This window comes from Acinonyx jubatus, chromosome F2 (genome assembly GCF_027475565.1).
Source record: "Acinonyx jubatus isolate Ajub_Pintada_27869175 chromosome F2, VMU_Ajub_asm_v1.0, whole genome shotgun sequence".
Taxonomy (NCBI): domain Eukaryota; kingdom Metazoa; phylum Chordata; class Mammalia; order Carnivora; family Felidae; genus Acinonyx; species Acinonyx jubatus.
Genome location: NC_069394.1, coordinates 52,695,431 through 52,715,123, shown reverse-complemented (window position 1 = coordinate 52,715,123; position 19,693 = coordinate 52,695,431). Strand labels below are relative to the sequence as shown.

The window sequence follows — 19,693 nt, the reverse complement described above, 5'->3', positions numbered from 1 at the left end:
CATCCATTTTGAATTTATTTTTGTGTATGGTTAAGAAAGTGGTCCAGTTTCATTCTTCTGCATGTAGCTGTCCAGTTTTCCCATCACCGTTTGCTGAAAAGACTATCTTTTCTTCCATTAGATACTCTTTTCTGCTTTGTCAAAAATTAGTTGGCCCTACATTTGTGGCTCCATTTCTGGGTTCTCTATTCTGTTCCATTGATCAATGTATCTGATTTTGTACCAGCACCATACTGTCTTGATGATTATAGTTTTGTAATACAGCTTGAAGTCTGGAATTGTGATTCCTCAAGCTTTGGTTTTCTTTTTCAACATTACCTTGGATATTTGGGGTCTTTTCTTCTTCCATACAAATTTTAAAATTGTTTGTTCTAGCTCTGTAAAGAATGCTGGTGTTATTTTGATAGGTGTTGCATTGAATGTGCAGATAGCTTTAGCAATATTTGTTCTTCTAATCCATAAGCATGGAATGTTTTTCCATTTCTTTGTGTCTTCTTCAATTTCTTTCATAAGTTTCTATATTTTTCAGCATACAGATTCTTTACCTCTTTGGTTAGGTTTATTACTAGGTATCTTAGGGGTTTGGGTGCAATTGTAAATGAGATCAATTCCTTGGTTTCTCTTTCTGTTGCTCCATTATCGTGATATGCAACCGATTTCTGTACATTGCTTTTATATCCTGCAACTTTGCTGAATTCACCTGTCAGTTCCAGCAGTTTTTTGGTGGAGTCTTTCAGGTTTTACACGTACAGTATCCTGTCATCTGCCAAGAATGAAACCAATGAATGTGATACACGACATTAATAAAAGAAAGGATAAGAACCATATGGTCCTCTCAATAGATGCAGAAAAAGCATTTGACAAAATACAGCATCATTTCTTGGCAAAAACCCTCAAGAAAGTAGGGAATAGAAGGAACATACGTCAACAACATAAAGGCCATATGTGAAAGGCCCACAGCTAATACCATCCTCAATGAGGAAAAACTAAGAGCTTTCCCTCTAAGGTCAGGAACACAACAGAGATGCCCACTCTCACCACAGTTGTTCAACATAGTACTAGAAGGCCTAGCCTCAGAAATCAGAAAATAAAGAGAAATAAAAGGCATAAAAATTGGCAAAGAACAAGCCAAACTTCCACTCTTGGCAAATGACATGTATTGAACATTTTAAAGTACTTCTATTCCGATGCTGTTTTTGGTAGAATTGTTTCCTAAAAAAGACCACTCTTTGATCTTGGTTCTCCCTGTGAGAATTTTGTATACTCTGTAACATCTTGGTTGTGGTAATCCAGTTTTCCTAGTAACTTTGTTAATGTGCTGTGCAAGATTGAAAATATGAGTATGTAGTGTATATACTATTAAATTGTTAATTGATGGCATTTAACAACGTAACAGCACATCAGCCTTGAAGATATGGGTACCTGATATACTGTCAAAGAAAATTTGCCTCCAAATTTTAAGCTGGACATCATAGAACAACTTTTAGAAAAGAATCACAACTACATGATTTTTTAGATTATCAGTACATATGTTAAGAACTGTGCACAAATTGAAATGTCTGTACTGATCAACCAACAAACACACAATTATGAAAGAAAAAATCCTGAGCATTTAGGACAAAATTCTTTCTAAATACAAATCATTATATACTATAATAAGTTAAATCTGAAATCTGAATCATCCCAAACAGCCTCCAATGCAACTTGATTGTAAACTCTAACAGGGCATAGATATTTGTGTTTTGTTTTCTGATGTATCTCCAGCCCCTATAAAAAGGTTTTTTTTAGTAAATTAATATTATTTTCCCTATTAGGGCAGGCATGTTGAATTTAAAGGGTTAACATAGTATGTCAAATGAGAAAAAAAAATCAATATGAAGTGACTTTGATTATATTATAGCAGCCCTGAATATCACTCTGATTTCCTATAGCTGCCAATACCAAAGTACCATAGAATACAGGTATACAAAGCTGGGAAACCAAAATTGCCAACGTTTGTGCGTAGGCTCTCTCGTATTAGCAGTCATAACATTTTACTTTGGAGTTTTATTTAAACAGCCTCAGCAGTCTGTATCACAATTTGGGAGTGCTTAAGAGTTGGAGGCTGAGTTTGTTTGTACTCTCTCATATGTCCGAGTGCAGATAACATTGTTCACGGCACTTTCCTAGAAGACAAAGGATGAGATGCATCAGTATTGTTGGTGAAACTGACTTTTAGAACCATGCAAACTAAGTACTATCCATAGGAGTTTTGAAAAGAGATCTACATAGAGAACAATAGATACCAACTGTTAGCTGATTTTGCCACGTGTGTGTGTGTATGTGTGTGTGGGGGGGGGATGACAAATCATATATTAAATAGGGTATGTGCGGTATATACATATATATTGTAAATATGTAATGTATGTGTATATATATATAAACAATACATATACTATAGAAACTTCAGTCTTTATTCAAACATTTTAAATGCCTACATTGAAGCATTTTTGCTATTTCACATAACCCTACATTTTCAAATAATGACATTGTTACATTGATGTAGTATTTTATGGTTTTTAGAGCACTAATGTATACATAATGGCATTTAATTCTCTCAAAAAAACCATGAAGACATTTCTACATTTTTTTAAGACAAGTGAACTGAATTTGGAAAAGATAAATGACTCATCCAAAGTCAAGTAAGTGCTGAATGGCAGAGATGGAAATGTACATTTTAGATTCTGAATCTAACATTCTTCCTAATGAACTAAAAACCCATCTGTTTGGTGATTATGCCATTATAAGGAGCAATAAAATCAAGTATCCTTAGTCCTCTACTTACTACTTTGTAAGGAAAATGTACTCTTCATTTTGGAAAGAAAAAATATCCTTATGTGAAGAAATGAAGATAGGTTGTTTGTTTGTTTGTTTGTTTGTTTTTTACCTCCACACAATTCTTACATATTCCCTTAGAACTATTTGATATTATGTCCAAAATGGCTTTTTTATTCATTTTTGTGGAATTGGCAGTTTGGGAAGAAGAATCATTGGCATATATCCCTCCACTGTGTAGGGAGAAAGATGAACTGAGAAGCCATCCTCAGAGAGAGAAGGGTGGACTTAAAAAAGTATACTTGGGAATGAAGCCAACCTGGGTTTTAATCCCAGCACCACCATGTTTTTCTAGCTGAATATCCTTAGGTTAAGTCAGTGACTGAATCTCAGTTTTCTCACCTGGTAAATGGACTAACAAGTCTTACCTCACAGGATTATTGTGAGGAGTGGGTAAATAATATGTGAAAACATGCAGACACAACAACCACAGAAATGTTAGTTTTTAATTGTGTCAACTCATCCATACACCAAGTCGATACCACTTAAGCTTTGCATTAGTTTAAATTTCCTTTCCACGTGTTTGGTGTTGAACTGGAAAACAGTGAGAAATTAATCCTGGTATGGAGTGAAGGATTAACAACAACTCGAAATCCCTGCTGAAATCTTTATTGCACAAATGCATGCTTGCTTTGGTTTATGACAAGTCAAAGAAGTAGGCAACACATTTTTTTATGTTCTTTAGTTTTTTTAGTTCCTCAATCCATGCACATTTTATACGATTTATGATCATACATTTATCTGCCAATGTTTTCCCGCATTCTTATAAAGCAAGAGAAAAAGAAAAATCACATTTACTTCCATTATTTTAGAACAAGACATCTGAGTGATTTTATATAGAGGTGAAAAATATACAGATGGTGAAAAAAATAATGACAAACAGCTCACTCACCACCACCATTTTCCCATCCACCACCTTTCTCTTTATGGTGGTCTCTTTGCCATTCCAGTCCTGAACTTGAATCAGAGAGTCATTATCTAAGTTTACCACACTCTGAAAAACAGACAAAACCAAATTCAGTTCAGATCATCACATGTGAACACTAAAATTCTTTGAAGTACCAAATTCTTTTCAGCTTTTGTGATGCTCTCAGGTAGTTTTAGAGTGGTGTTTATAGTTTCATTTATATTTTAAGACTTTGCCAACACTAAATTTGTTGGCTGATTCTTCTCGGGGCGGGGTGGGGGGAGGTTTTATAAGAATAAAAATATAATATTGTCTTGAATAATAATTAAAACTTTCTTCTCCCTGAGAAATAAGAGGGGTAGATACCCTGTTTCCTGTCCCCTCACCACCACACACACAGAAGTTTCTTCAACCCCACAACAATGGTGAATATGTACTATAAATTAGAAAGCAATTCCCATTGTGTTAAGTCATGAGGGCCTGTGCTTAATCTGTCACTGTGGCATAACCTCACCTATACTTGCTAATACACATTTTATTCATTGTGACTTTATGCTTGGTAGGAAACTGCTACAAAGTAGAAAGGCAGAACTTTGTTTCTGGGAGAAGAATCTAAGGAAATAATTCTCAAAATAGGTCAGCTAAGCATCTGCATCAGAATTGTTAGAAATACAGTTTTCAGGTGCCTACACCAGATATCAGAGCCTGTGAGGATGGGACCTACAAGGAGGCATTTTTCATAAACATCACAGGAGATTTGTATGCATATTAAAATTTAAGATCCTTAGACCTAGATTTTAGCCCAAGTTGATCTAATACAGACTTTAGATGTGTTTGCTATCATTCGTGATTTACTTAGAATGATTTTGAATTAGCATTCTTATGAAATTTATCTAAGAGTGTTGAAGCCCTCACCTTGGTTTTATGGCCACCTGGTGTATTTTCCTCAAACTCTTCTCCCAGTTTAAAGGAGATCTCATTATTTTTAAAGATGCTTCTGGTTTTTATAGTGATCAGACCTTCCTGTGTACTGATGGTCACAGTGGGTTTTGCCAGACAGCCAAGTTTCCTTCTGGCTCTTCCTATTCCTAGGAATCAGATAAAAGGACACTATGGTTAAATCCGTTACTGGCTTTGGAAACTCATTTTAGCTGTATAATTCTTTACTAACTAGGTTTGTGAGTTAAATAGATTAAATGCTGCATGAATTCAAGTATCTGAAGCAAGTAGCACTGTTATAAGTTAAAATAGATTATATTTTGCAGGATGAAATTAGTCTCTAGTTTTGGCTGGTGGTCGTCATTTTTCTTTAGTCCTGTAGTTACTGTCTTGTTGGTTCATGAAGAACCTCTTCGAAAATTTGATTAAAGCTATGAACCATCTCCCTATTTTAAAATGTACTCATTTATACAGACAAAATCCTTTGGCATGAATTATTCAACATCTTTATCTCTTCACTTACATTCTTATATGTACACATATATAGAGTCTGTTTTCTTCTATTACATATTTTGTATTATGCTAAAATACATATAAAATTTACCATTTTCACCATTTTAAAGTGTACAGTTAAGTGGCATTAAGTAAATGTTATACAACCACCGCCACTATATATAGGATTTTTTTTAATATAAATTAAATAAATATTAAATAAATAAATATTTATATAAATATATATTTATATATTATATTTATATAATTAATATAATTTATATATATAAATATATATTATATATATTATATATTATATATTATATATTATATATTATATATTATATATATTATATTATATATATTATATTATATATATAAATATTTATATATTTATATAAATATATTATATAAATAATAAATTTATATATTATATATAATATTTATATATTATATATTATATAATATATAAATAAATAATATATTATATATTATATAAATATATATTTTTTATATAAATTATATTATATAAATATAAATATAAATATATAAATAAATAAATATAAATAAAAAATAAAATAAATAAAATAAAAATAATATAAATTAAAATAAAATATTAATTATTATTCCACTTACTTTTTCCCCCTATCTCTATATCTTGGAGATTTTCTGTGTCAGTCCATATAGGTATAAATTTTTGTTATTGTTACATAATACTTCATAGAAACACCATAATATGCCTCATGAACCCACAATGTGAAACACAACAAGTTGTGATATATTAGATAATTATTCCCGAAGATATTCACACCCTAATCCCTGGAACCTGTGCATCACTTTATGTGCTAAAGGGGACTTTGTGGATATGGTTAACTCAAGGATCTCAAAATCGGGAGTTTATCTTGGATCATCCATGTGGACCCTAAAGATAATCACAATTTCATTGTAAGAAACTTTCCTTATAAGAAAAGGAAAAGAGATGTTAGACTCTAGAAGAGAAGAAGACAATGTGACAATGGTGGCCGGACACTAAGGAGGGCCAGCAGCCACCTGAAACTAGAAAACAAGATCTATTCTGAAGATCCTCTAAAGATTTGGAGCAAATGCTTGCGAAATGATCATTTTTAAAAATAATTATGACCGTTTGCTTTAAATTATTTATGCAAATAATTTGCCATTTAGCATATGGCACGTGTATGTTTTATCTGTGTAAATCCATGGTAAATTACGTGAGGACAGGATTCTGCCGATTATAAACTAATGTTGCATAGAACTGCATCTAGGTTCTGAACCAATGCCGATTGTTTCTATGTGATTGCTTTTATATTTCTATTGGAGGGAGGGGCCCAAGATTAATCTGATATCATACAAAGCTAGTGTCTGTGTTATCAAGTCTCCCATTTTTCCTGGCTACAATATAAAAGTAAAAACGGCTCACCCAGCTCTTTCATATATTCTTCAAAATTTTCACAAGAAATGGATTTCCATGTTCCTTGGAGCTGATCAACCATTCTGTCTAAGTTGATCTTAAGGAAAAATAACATCATTAGGATGAGTATGTTGTTTTTCCCTGAAATAGTGTTAGAACTTGTTTTTCATACAATTTTGGTGGGTAGCACAGAAAAGTCAGGGGAAAATATTAGGAACTCTAGTCCTTGTTATCTTTCCTGAATACAATACAAAGCAGGAAAGCTCTCTCAAATGTAAACTGGTCAAGATGAAAATGAAAACAATTTTTGGCAGGACCAGATATAATTTTCCATCTCTAATTTAGGATTAAAAATAGGTTTACAAATTCTAGTTTCTTCCCTAGGAACTGCCCCAAACACACATAAACCAGTGCGTAAGGGGTGGAACTAGGCAGCTATGTTTACACCATAGAATCCCTCTACCGCAGGTCTTTGTCTCTCTTTCTCTGACAAAGGATGATCTAGAATAAGCCCGTTTCACTTGTTGGGATGAGCACTGGGTGCTGTATGGTAACCAATTTGTCAATAAATTATATTTAAAAAATAGAATAAGCCCATTTATCAGCTGTTTGGAGATCTTATCACATTCTCATCCCTTGATATTTTGAACTAAAAACCAGAAAGACTTCATAGATGGTATTTGACATTTGAACTAAAAAGTTAAATTTAGTGAGGGCTAGAACAATCATTTTAAGCCATGAACATATTGAGCAAGAGAATGGAACATAGAAAAAAAGGAAAGAAAGAGATTGTGTTCACACACACACACACACACACACACACAGCCTTGTTACTGATGCTTTTCCAGATGCCAGTTCAATTTTCCATGAGCTTAGAGAGTCATCATTGCCATGAGAACACAAATATCTTCTTAGTAAATCCCCCTTAATTTAGGCTAGGTTTTACTCCTTTCAGTCTTGACTGAAACACTCTGATGTCCTCTGATATCTGTAAGGAATCGGAACAGAGGATAAGGGATATAATAGCAAATACACCAACTAGAGAAGAGGAGACTCCAAAGGTTAAAAGACAAGCACAGCCTTACACATGCCATCAGCCCTGAGAACACCATTATTAATTCTAGGCAATGCTTGATGTCCATATCCTAACACAGAATTAGTAAGAAAAAGTGCAATTATAAAATTTTTTAAGACAGAAAAGGAGAATAGCATTTTATAACAATTCCAATTAAAATATTAAATATCTAATATCTATAAATATCTGTTAAAGCACTTACCCAGGTCAATGGTCTTACTGATAATTACTCAACTAACATTTATGGAGCACCCAGTATTATATACCTAATATAAGCTAAGCAATTTTGCATACACCATTAATTTAATGTCCCAACGATGGTTGAAAAAGATACCATAGTTTGTTTTCCTTCCCTGTGTTAGGAAGCTTACTATTATAATTTTTTTTACATTAATGTGTACAATTTATATTTATCCCCACTCAGTTGAATAGCATGAGACCAAGGCCAGGAAATGACTTACCATTGAAGGTACTAAAGATACTAAAATTAAGCACTGAAGTTATTAAAATTCCTAGGATTTTTTTAAAGAAAATGTCAAATGTGTTGTTTCATGAGTCTGATGCACACTGATCCTCTAACACAAGGAAAATCACCTATTGGAAATCATCTCCTTGATGATTGGGAGCTCATATTGGGAGCTCAGTAAAGGTCTCTATTGCTGGCAGGTTAGACTTTCAGAAAAGTGTCAGTAAATAGAGTCCATGCATGGCCTCTGTCTCTGCCCCTGTGGTTCTCTGTTCATGTGCTCATCATGCCAATTCCAAGACAGCTAAGACGCATTAGCCTGGTCATGTGTCTACTTGGTTGTTCTCTGCCTATTCTGTGAGAGATGCTTTCTGGTGTCCATTAATATGCGAGTCAAAAACCTTTACACCTTATGCCCGTTCCCTTAAATACATCCACATTCCTTGATGCTTCAATTTTTCAGTCCTTGTCCTTCCAGACCTGCAACCAACCCATTAAACTATCCCCTCTACTCATGAGTATGTCTTCATTCTCACCTCAGGCCACTGCTCCATCCACACAGAATGAGTAACAGGCACACCACTCTGAGCTTTGTCCATTGGGACCATTTTTCCTCACCACTATTTTCAAGTCCCCTCCCACTCTGAGTGTAATTAAACCACTGCCCGTTTTGGTTTCCATCCACACAGTAAGCCGACCTGCCCATAAAACATGTTCAAGCTCTTCCTATTCCGTAAGCTGGTTAGATGAGCCCCCACATAGTGTAGGAATGATCTGAGGGACGGGTGCTGGTACACCTGTGGTGGGTGATATGAGGATCTGAGTCACCTGCTCATGCAGTTAACTCATATCTTCTGGTCTTGCTTAGCCTTGATCCCACAATTTCAATCTTGTTTTGGAATGTTGCTGGGCCTGCCTGAGTCTATGACTCTGTGGGTCTGACAGAACCTAGCTCATAATGGACAGTTCCAGACACATGGTTACTTGGTTTCTTACAATCAAGAATTCTGCCTCTGCTAGGCTCCAGTGACACACCGGAACACAGGTGACACACATGACACACAGGGACTCTTTTCAAAAAGCTTGTAAGTTTCAGAGCGCCTGGGTGGCTCAGTTGGTTAAGCATCGGACTCTTGATTTCAGATCAGGGCATGATCTCACAGTCATGAGATCAAGTCCACGTGGGGCTCCGCCCTAAGTGTAGAGCCTGCTTGAGATTCTCTCTCTCACTCTGCCCCTCCCCTGGCTTTTGCGCCCCCCCCCAAAAGAAAAAAAAATAAAGCATATAAGTTTCTGTTGCAGACGGCATGGTCTTGCTCCAAAACCCCAGAGATCTGTTTTGTGATGCCACACTGCATACTTTCTCATCACTAATCCTCTGCTGGCTTAGGGTTTGCCAGATCATACGATCCAAGGAGCAGGGCTGCTTGTACTGCAATTCTGACTTTCTGCTCCAGTTCTCATTCAAAGCAGGGAGCTATTCCTATCACTCAATATATGAGCTGGAGCACATTCCTAGATGTGGAATATGTTGCACCAGAAGCCAAAGGAATTTTGTTTCCTTCTTTCTGGTACAAAGGCAAGATGCAGCAATTTGTCTTTTGGAAGAGTTATCCTCACTTGGCCTGACCCAGCTGGATCCCTAAACACTTTACAACGGTGGAAGTTCACTCAGTTGCCATCAAATTAAACCCCTATACACTGTAACACATATGTCTTACCAATGTCTCCGAGTGCTAGCCGTTCTTGCTCATTCACCTTATCAACAGGATGTGTAGGACGTCCAGACGGCTCAGATCTCATCTGATCATATTATAACAACAGAAGTTAACGTAGGCCCCAAACAAACCTGTAAATGTATATTGTTCCATGTAAATACAAACAGTTTCTGTTCCTTTCTCTGATCTTTCCTGATTGGGATCGAAAAGAATGTCATACAGTATACCCGAGGCCATATTAATCTGCACCAGCGAAGATAACACATCTAGCATAGTAGCCATAATTGGGGTTATTATTTGAGTTTGCAGTAGCCTCCGAGATTCTCCGAGATTCATTTGGTTTCTGCAAAGGTCAGACTGGTGAATTAAATGGAGCTATGATATGGACCACCTCCCGCTTCATTCTTAAGATCATTTAGAGTAGCGTTAATTTCTGCCACACACCCCCCATCATCACCACCAAATACAGTGGTGTTTGATTCACCATCTTATCCAGGACTGGCAAGGGAATGGGAGATAGAGGGAATGGGACTGTAGAGGTACAGTTTCAGAAGCTTCCACTTCACCTTCTCCACTATGATAGATCTCATTTGGTTTGAATGAATTCAAGGTGGGTTTCCTTCAACAGCCAAATGTGTCAATTCCAATCATATGTTTGGGGACCAGGGACTTGACCCCTGGATGGGTCTACAAACCTCCTGAGCCTTTGAGAGCCAGATTTAGGCAGGATTCTGTTTATTTCAGATCCTGGCCCCTCAATGCCTCCACTGTACCATGATGTTTCGAAACCCTATAAATCAATGTTAATTCAGACAGAATACCCTCAGAATATTTGGATAGTCCTCTTTCCACAGTGTGTATTTTCTCAAGTAAATATCTTAGGTCTCCTTTGAGGAAAATGGGGGAAACTAACACTGTATGTTTTTGCCGTGGCATTTCAAAGTCTTCCTCCTGTGGACTTGGCCACCTCTTTAGCTATTGGTTTCAGGGTCTACAAACTTGCTAAATTCGAGGATCTGGGCAAAAAGATAAAGACTTTCTATTGAGGCAACCACCCTCCATCTGTTATTCATATGCCTTCTTTTTGTTGATGTATTAAGCAGCACCCTAATTGGCTATTCATCTATTTTGCCTTTAGAGACACAAGGTTCCATTAATCATCTCCACATCTCCCTCCAGGTCAAGCCCCCTTGGCTGCCCTTCAATTTTGCCTATTGCTATGATAATAGAAACCCCCTGGCTTCTGGCAATAAAGTGCTGTCACCTGCCCCTTGTTGCTTCAGAGTCTCATCATTGCCATTGCTATCAATGAACCAACTGATAGAAATAGAAGAGAGAGAGAGATAGGGAGAGAGAGAGAGAGAGTTGATAGATGATAGATATAGATCTCTGTTCTCTTTCTATAGAAAGGTAATGTGGCTATATTGATGCGTAACAGAAGTAAAGATCTTGTAACTTTCCTACAGAAAAAGAGGAGAGCCTCACCATACAAGGGTCTCCAGTGTTTTGACATATTGAACTTTCATTACTTCAGCTAAATAATTTGAAGTGTAATAGAGCTGGACAAGTCCTAGTGGGCACTATGCAGAGATTGACATGCTAGGAAAACCCAGGCCTTACTCATTTGCTATTCATTGAATAAACATTTGATAAATAAACTAAACACAAGACCCCCATGCTAGTCTCTGGTATATAACGGAGAATGAAAGAGACTTCCAAAATGTTTCCAACATTATGAGAGAGAATCTGAAATTGTGCTAAATTCCCCAGTATTTCCATATGGATATATATCTGTATAGTAGAAACATAGAGAACTAGTTGATATTTTAGACCAGAGGTCAGCAAACTCTGATCTATGTACTAATTCCAGCCACTACCTGTAGATAAAGTGTTATTGGAACACAATCACACTTACTCCTTTGAATATTATCTAAGGCTGTTTTTGTGCTGCAGTAGCAGAGCTGAGTAGTTGAGACAGATACCACATGGCCCACAAAGCCTAAAATGTTTATTCTCTGGCCCTTTACAGAACAATGTTTGCCAGCCCCCACTTTAGAGTCTCAAGTTTGATTATTTAAAACTCAAGATCATGGGGCGCCTGGGTGGCTCAGTCGGTTAAGCATCCGACTTCAGCTCAGGTCACGATCTCACGGTCTGTGAGTTCGAGCCCCGCGTCGGGCTCTGGGCTGATGGCTCAGAGCCTGGAGCCTGCTTCCGATTCTGTGTCTCCCTCTCTCTCTGCCCCTTCCCCATTCATGCTCTGTCTCTCTCTGTCTCAAAAATAAATAAACGTTAAAAAAATTAAAAAAAATAAATAAAAATAAAACTCAAGATCATAACAACTGTTGTTGTTAGGCCTCCTTTGCTTGGGACACAAAAGTGGTGGATAACATTTTTTGTCCATAGCTTTCTCATCAAGAAGAGACATTTTTATAATTATGTCATGGATAAGTCCAACAGAAAATGTAATTTAAGAAGCTAAGTAAGCTCTGGCATTTCATAAAAGTGATATGAGAGAGAGATTGTTATCAGTCAAATATAGATGAAATATTTTAAAAGTTGCTGCGAGTGTTGCAAGGCAGAAAGACACAAGCATTAAATTGACTAGGAAAGAAACAGGGTAAAAGAGCTGTCCTGCTGTCTGCCTTTTCCTGAGTCTAACCTCCAGTTGTCTAATGGTCCTGTTTTCACTTTTTGTAAAAATGTTTATTTATTTGAGAGAGAGAGAGAGAGAGAGAGAGAGAGAATGCACGGGGGAGGGAGAGAGAGAGGGAGACAGAGAATCTGAAGCAGGCTGTGCACTGTCAGCACAAAGCCCCAATATGGGGCTTGAACCCAGGAACCGTGAGATCACGACCTGACTGAAGTAGGACGCTCAACTGCCTGAGCCACCCAGGCACCCCTAATGGTCCTGTTAAACTCCAAAGCTTTCTTCACAAGCAGCTGTGACTCTCCCACCCTTTTAGTGGCCTTGGTAATGTTAAGCTTTCAGGGTTTGCATGCAGTTCTAATGCACTTAGATTAAAACCATGCTGTAAGAAAAATATCTGTAATGACTTTTTAAAGGAAATGTATTGGAAATAGGGGAAATCCACTACAAAACTTTAGGTGTAGTGATAAACAGAAAACAGTGATCTAAAGAGTTGCTTCTCTTCTCATATTGGTTGGACTTTGTAGGGTGTTCATGTACTTGGGAAGAGCACAGCTCTTCTTGGCCACCTGCTCTGTGTGTGCGAGTCAAGGACAATGGGGAAAGGCTGGCAACTTGGCCATCTGTGAGGCTCAGCACGTGTCTGCAATACCTCCACTGTTCACACGAGCACCTGGAGGTGAACAGCAAACAGCAAGCTGGGACTGCGTGACTGGCTGAGGCACACGGACACCCAAGCAAGCAATCTCGTGGCATGTGCTCCATACCGATGTTCTTCATGCACTTCTTTAATATTTTCCACTAGGAAGCATAGTGGGTTGAATGGTGTCCCCCCCCCAAAGATATGTCCAAGTTCTAACCCCTGGCACTTATGAACATGGCCTTGTTTGAAAATAGGGTCTTTGCAGATGTAATTGAATTAAGGATCTCAAAATGAGATCATTTTGGATTTAGGGTGTGCCCTAATGGATTTAGGGTGTGCCCTGAATCCAATGACACATAGGGAAGGAGAGAGAGATTTGAAACACAGAGACAGAAGAAAAGGCCATGAGCAGACTGACCAGGACAGAAACTGGAGGGCAGCCATAAGCCAAGGAATAAATACCAAGTTCAGCCAGCGGCCACTTAAGAGAAAAGCATGGAATGGATTCTTCTTCAGAGCCTCCAGAAGGCTGCCAACACCTTCATTTCATACCTCTGGCCTTCAACACTATAAGATACTAATAAATAATAATAAATCATAAATTTCTGTCACTTTAAGCTACCAAGTTGTGATCATTTTTTATGGCAGCTCTACAAAACTACTAAATGAAGAAACTCATTTTAAAAAATCTTAGGCCTTTCTATGTTTAAAAGAAGGAGTTTATTTCATTATGTAAAATAACATTTCAACTTATTAAGAATTGTCTCTATTTCACTGGATTCTTTTTCTTGGTCACTTAAAAGTTATCATATTTACCAAGGATAGAGGTGACTTTTATACATAATAATAACAGTAATAATTATGATAATATAATAAAAGGCTGAATTATAATGGATAAATAATAGTATAATTATATAATAAAATTATGTAAATTAATTTTTTTTCAGAAGTTCATGTAAGAAAAACACTTCCTTTGTTCCTCTAGCTTGATATCCTCTCCTCTTCCCCTACCATTATTCTTTAGAATCACACAATTTCTTTTAGGTGAATACTGAAGGATTTAAGATTTTGATGATAAAATAAATTATTTGATGCTGGTAAATAGCACCCTGTTATGCTTTATTCTGTTTCAGAATTTCAGCAGATTGCTAACTTTAGGCTGGTCTTAGGGTTGAGTGCTGTCTGCTTCTGAGCAATCATGTGCTTCAGACCAATCAAAATAACAGAAAGATTTCCTAGAGGGATGAGTAAGACTGCAAGGTCAAAGCCAGGCAGGCTGAGGGCCTGTGATTCAGATCCTGCTGGGTTCCCAGGCTCTCCTGCCCTTCTTTTCCCACAGTTACAGCTGTTTGAACACCACCTGCTGCCTTAGCATTGTCCTGAGGCCACCACAGTTACACATTCACCACATTCTTATAAAGTAGCATTAACTCCAGTGGTTCCCAAGCTTGACTTGCATTTGTAAAACTGCCAACTCGTGTCGGCACCCTAGATTTCTCAATCAGAATTGCCAAGAACCAGACCTGCAATATGGATTTTTAGAATGTCTCCCAGGTGATTCTACTTCTAAGGCTCAGTAAGGAAGGGCAAAGGCACTAGACCATTAGTTCTCAAAGTATGATTCCTGAACCAGCAATATCACCATCATTTGGAAACTGGTTAGAAATGCAAATTCTTGTACTCCCTCCACGCAAGGCTTGCTGAATCAGATACTCTGGGAAAAGAGCCTAGTAACCTGTGTTTTAACAAGCCTTACAGGTGATTCTCGTGTGTGCTTGAGTTTGAGAACCATGGCCCGCACTTACACTTACTTCCAAAGAATAGAGTATGGAATGGAAGAAAGAGTGATTTTAGAAGTTTGGTGGACACCAAGTTTTAAGATCATACTTGATATCTTAACCAAGTTAAGTCATACTGACGTCATGTGCCCCCTGACATGACCCAGTGAGAAGACAATTCATCTCTGTGGGTTTCTTTCTAAACACCCATAACCCAAATCTAATCATGAGAAAGCAAGAGACATGTGAAGACAAGATTGAGGGACATTCTTCAAAATCACAAGGTTTGAATAACAAGGAAAAACAAACAAAGGTTTGAAACCGTTGCAGATTGGAGGAAACTAAGGAGACAAGATGGCTCAATGCAATGAGATCCTGACTTGGATCCTAGAACAGAAAAAAAGACATCAGTGGAAGCACTGGAGAAGTCTGAGCAGTCTACGGTTTAGTGGCCATATCATAACAACTTTCATTTCTTTATTTTGACAAAGGTATACCATAATATAAGATGTTAATATTAGGGGGAGTTGGATGAATGGTATATAGGAACTCTCTGTACTATATCTGCAACTTCTCTGTAAATCTAAAATTATTGCAAAAAAAATTTTAATGTAAAAATAAATTAAAAAAAAAACAAAAATAAAGTACTGGCCACATAGCAGCACACCTGAATCACCTGAAAGTTTGTTAGTAATGAAGATTATCAGAACCCACACCAAATCTGCTGAATCAGAACCTACATTTTTTCAAGATATCCTTAGGTGAATTGTTTAATGTCCAATAAAATTTGAAAATTTTACCACAAGCTTGATCTTTACAACAAGCCTGAGATTTAGCATCAGGTCAATCTTGTCTAGGCTTGAGACATACACCAGTTTTGATTAAGCAAAACTTATTTTTAAGACCCCAGGCTAAATTGTCAACAAAATTCAGATGGCTTAGCTTATGTGTCCCTCTTTAGGGCTCAGTCCTTACATAGTAACACCTTCAAAAAAAGTAAGCACCCTATCTTGTGTTTGTGAGACATTTTCTTCCTAAGAGACAGGAGTCTTGCCTTTGATCCCTAACTCTGTGCCTGGGCCCCTGCCACCTTCCACAGACTTCTCTCTTGCTGAGAGTCAACTTGCCTGGCATTTTAAGTATTGCCTCCTACAAACCTCCTGTGACATCTTTCCATGCACCTCCCATGGTGACTAGTGCTGGGATTTGTACCTGTTGTCACTATAAACTCAAATGCTGTATGCATTTGCCACATTCAACCATGCCTGGAAATATCTAGAGATAGAATGGCATGTGGAGAACTTGCTTTTCTAATAGCTCAACAAAAAGGACAGGACTTCCAGAGACCCTAATGTTAAAAAAAAAAAAAAAGAAAACAGTTCAACAGGATCTGTGATCAGAGGTGATAGGTAGGAGACACTAGAGGCCTAGGAATAAAACTAGGATGGTAAACAATTTCCTCTGTGCCAGGCTTTTTACTTTTGTGTCATTGAAGTATCAGAAACAAGAATCTACCGATTCTATAAAGACAGTTTCTTGATGGGGTATTATTAACAAAATCCAGTTAGAATGGTGAAAATGGACAGTTCCCCAGACATGTTGACATTGATCTTCTTGTCTTGAGGAAAAGGATTAAAGTGAATTGCTAAAGGCTAAAAGTCAGGAGAAATTACTCCTTGAAAATGTGACTGGCCCAGTCTGCCATAAGGAAACCAGAGCTTCTTGCTGTTTTGTAGGGAAACACAAGGCACTCACCTTGATGCATCATGGCAAATGTCATCCTCAGGAAACATTGTCTGAATTGGACCATGGCACGTGGATTTTTTCAGGAAAGAGGTGCGTCAGCACCCAAATCATTTGAGAGCAGCTGAGACAAGCCTGTAATGACCTGAAAGTTAGAACCAACCTGGTGAGTGGGGTGTGGGGAGAAGTTTATGGGATTCCATGCCTCCTCGCTGAGCTGTAAAAGAGCTCTGGATGGGGCTAGATGCTCCCACAAGTCTACAGGTGGCAGGTAAGTCATGGATCACTAATATGCAATTCTCTGGGCATGCTGACTGTGCCCAAGTTGCAATAACCTGGAAACCTGCATTTGAGCCAACACACTGTACTCCACAAATGCACCCATTTCTAATGTTTTTGTGTGTCTTATTTCTTTTAATCTTCACTTTTGAAAAACTCTAATTTTGTTGCTGATGAAGTAAGAAGAGATTTTCCCACATTGTGATCAGGACAGACAGGAGATTATGGTCTTTTACAACATCAGTGACTAAAGCAGTTGCACAACCAGGGGAGGGAGGGAGGAGGGTTACCTGAGAGCATTGACTCCTTGCTGCAGTGGAGAAAGCCAACTGCACCCAAAGGTGCACAGGGTTGACTTCAGTATCAACTGTAGGAAGAAAATCTACTCCAACAAAATAATCTACAGAATAATCTAATATCATCTCCAATTAAGATATTCAACTTTAGGGTGCCTGGGTGGCTCAGTTGGGTAAGCATCCAACTTTAGCTCAGGTCATGGTCTCACAGTTTGTGAGTTCAAGCCCCACATCAGGCTCTGTGCTGACAGCTCAGAACCTGGAGCCCACTTCAGATTCTGTCTTCCTCTCTCTCTCTGCCCCTCCCCTGCTCATGCCCTCTCTCTCTCTCTCTCTCTCTCTCTCTCTCTCTCAAAAATAAACATTAAAAATTTTTTAAAATAAAGATATTTTGACACTTTAGAGTCTAAAAATTACAATGAAATATTCAGTAATATAAAAATACATATTGTCATAGAAGGCAGAACGTTTACATCTTTGGCTTTGTGATCATAAGTGTATGTTATGAAACTAATTAGCTCTAGGCGAGGCGTTATGTGAGTAATTTATTCTCCTCACATTAACATCAACTGTGAAATCTAAAGTGAGTGATGACATTCCAGGAACAATTACATGTGATAATTCTTCAGCAGGTTTGGGCAATGTAGGGTAGCTCTCATAAGGGAAAACATCATCTCACACTATTTTAATGATGATGATGGCTCTCCTGAAAAAGAACTTAAGGGAGAATATGGGAGTTTAGTGCCTGGGCCCTGGTTCAAGTCAAAGTGAAAACAAAAAGCAAACACTATTTTGAAATTAATTTAAGGGATTATTGGCAATAGATGAGAAATTATGTTTCAGGGCTGTCTAGAAACAAGCACCAACAATTTTGAAAAACAATGAGATTTGCTCACTCATTTATTTATGGATACATAAAATTACACTCTGATCAAAAATATTTAAAAACTGCATAAAAAAATGACTAGAATTAAATGCACTAAGTTAATAGTGAGTGTCTGAGATGATAGAACTACGGGCAAGTTCCTTTTTTCTTTCTTCCTACTTTTCAACAATTTCAACTTGTCTGGAACTGTTCTATAATTAAAAGAATAAACTCTGTTTAAAAAAATAAACCACAGGGGTGCCTGGGTGGCTCAGGTGGTTGAGGATCCAACTTTGGCTCAGGTTATGATCTCACAGTTCATGAGTTTGAGCCCCGAGTTGGGCTCTGTGCTGACAGCTCAGAGCCTGGAGCCTGCTTTGAATTCTATGTCTCCTCCCTCTCTGCCCCTGTCCTGCTTGTGTTCTCTCTCCTCTCTCTCTCTCTCTCTCTCTCTCTCTCTCTCTCTCAAGAATAAATAAACATCAAAAAAATTAAAAATAAATAAAAATAAAATATAAGCCACAGAAGGGCAAATACTATGTGATTCTACTCATATGAAGTATCTAAAGTGGTAAAAATCACGAAAACAAATAGAGAGGCAGTTGCAGAGGGCTGGGGGATGATGAAGAGTTTCCGTGTTGGGGGAGGTGGGTATAGAGTTGTGGATTTGCAAGATGACAAAGTTCCGTGAGTACTCTGAACACGGCTGAACTGTACACTTAAGAAGGGTTAAGATGATAAGCTTCGGTATGTGTAAATAACACCATACTCTGTGTAAAATAATAATAAAAAGATAACAGTTTAAAAACAAAATACTTTTCATCAACGGCACAGGAGACCGACAAGAAATGGCACGGAAGTCAGAAATTAGTCTGATGCAGGCCATGCAAAATATAGGGTACACAGGAAGGGAAAACAGAGATGTGAGTTCAACTTAAGGAGCCAGTGTTTGTAGGATAGCCAGTGTGGGTTTTTTAATGTTGTATGAATTTATTCTTGAGAGGGAGAGATTAAGAGCATGTGTGAGCAGGGGAGGGGCAGGGAGAGAGGGAGAGAGAGAATCCCAAGCAGGCCCTTGAACTCACGGACTGTGAAATCATGACCTGAGCAGAAATCAATAGTCGGACACTTAACTGACTGAGCCACCCAGGTACCCCTGAATGCACACTTTGGCTGACGTGGAAGAGGCCACTCAAGATTAGAGTGTGAAGTAAAAGGAATAGGTGCAGAGATATATGAAAAACTAACATATAAACACAACCAGTGGGGTGAGAAAAGCGGAGTGTCTGAGTTTCCCAAGGCTGCCACAAACTTATTCCCTCAGAGTTCCGGAGGCAAGAGGTCTGAAATCAAGGTGTGGCAAGAACGTGCTCCCTCCACAGGCTCTAGCAGGGAATCCTTCCCTGCCTCTTTAAGTTTCTGGTGGCTCTAGGCTTTCCTAGAAGGAAAGGCCTAGCCTTTTCCTAGGCTTTGTGGCCACATCATTCCTCTCTCTGCCTCCATCATCCCATGGCGTTTCCCCCTGCATGCACGTCTTTT

General features: G+C 37.8%; 1 protein-coding gene and 1 long non-coding RNA gene across 4 annotated transcripts in view; one reads left to right on the top strand and one right to left on the bottom strand.

The window, feature by feature from the left end:
• Nucleotides 1-19,693, top strand: part of LOC113600674 (uncharacterized) — a 261,381-nt gene that overhangs the window by 204,148 nt on the left and 37,540 nt on the right. The gene's annotated exons all lie outside the window — the stretch shown is intronic.
• Nucleotides 1,823-9,144, bottom strand: FABP12 (fatty acid binding protein 12). 3 transcript variants are annotated; one of them, XM_053208605.1, is made up of 6 exons: nucleotides 9,011-9,144; nucleotides 7,461-7,629; nucleotides 6,651-6,738; nucleotides 4,697-4,869; nucleotides 3,767-3,868; nucleotides 1,823-2,165 (listed from the first exon to the last, which is right to left on the bottom strand). In XM_053208605.1, the coding sequence occupies exons 3-6, from the start codon at nucleotides 6,721-6,723 to the stop codon at nucleotides 2,091-2,093; spliced, it is 423 nt and encodes a 140-aa protein (XP_053064580.1). In that variant the 5' UTR covers nucleotides 6,724-6,738; nucleotides 7,461-7,629; nucleotides 9,011-9,144; the 3' UTR covers nucleotides 1,823-2,090. The 3 variants fall into 3 exon arrangements, with proteins under 3 accessions (XP_053064580.1, XP_053064579.1, XP_053064578.1); XM_053208604.1 differs by having other exon boundaries at nucleotides 7,476-7,629; XM_053208603.1 differs by having other exon boundaries at nucleotides 1,826-2,165; nucleotides 7,465-7,629.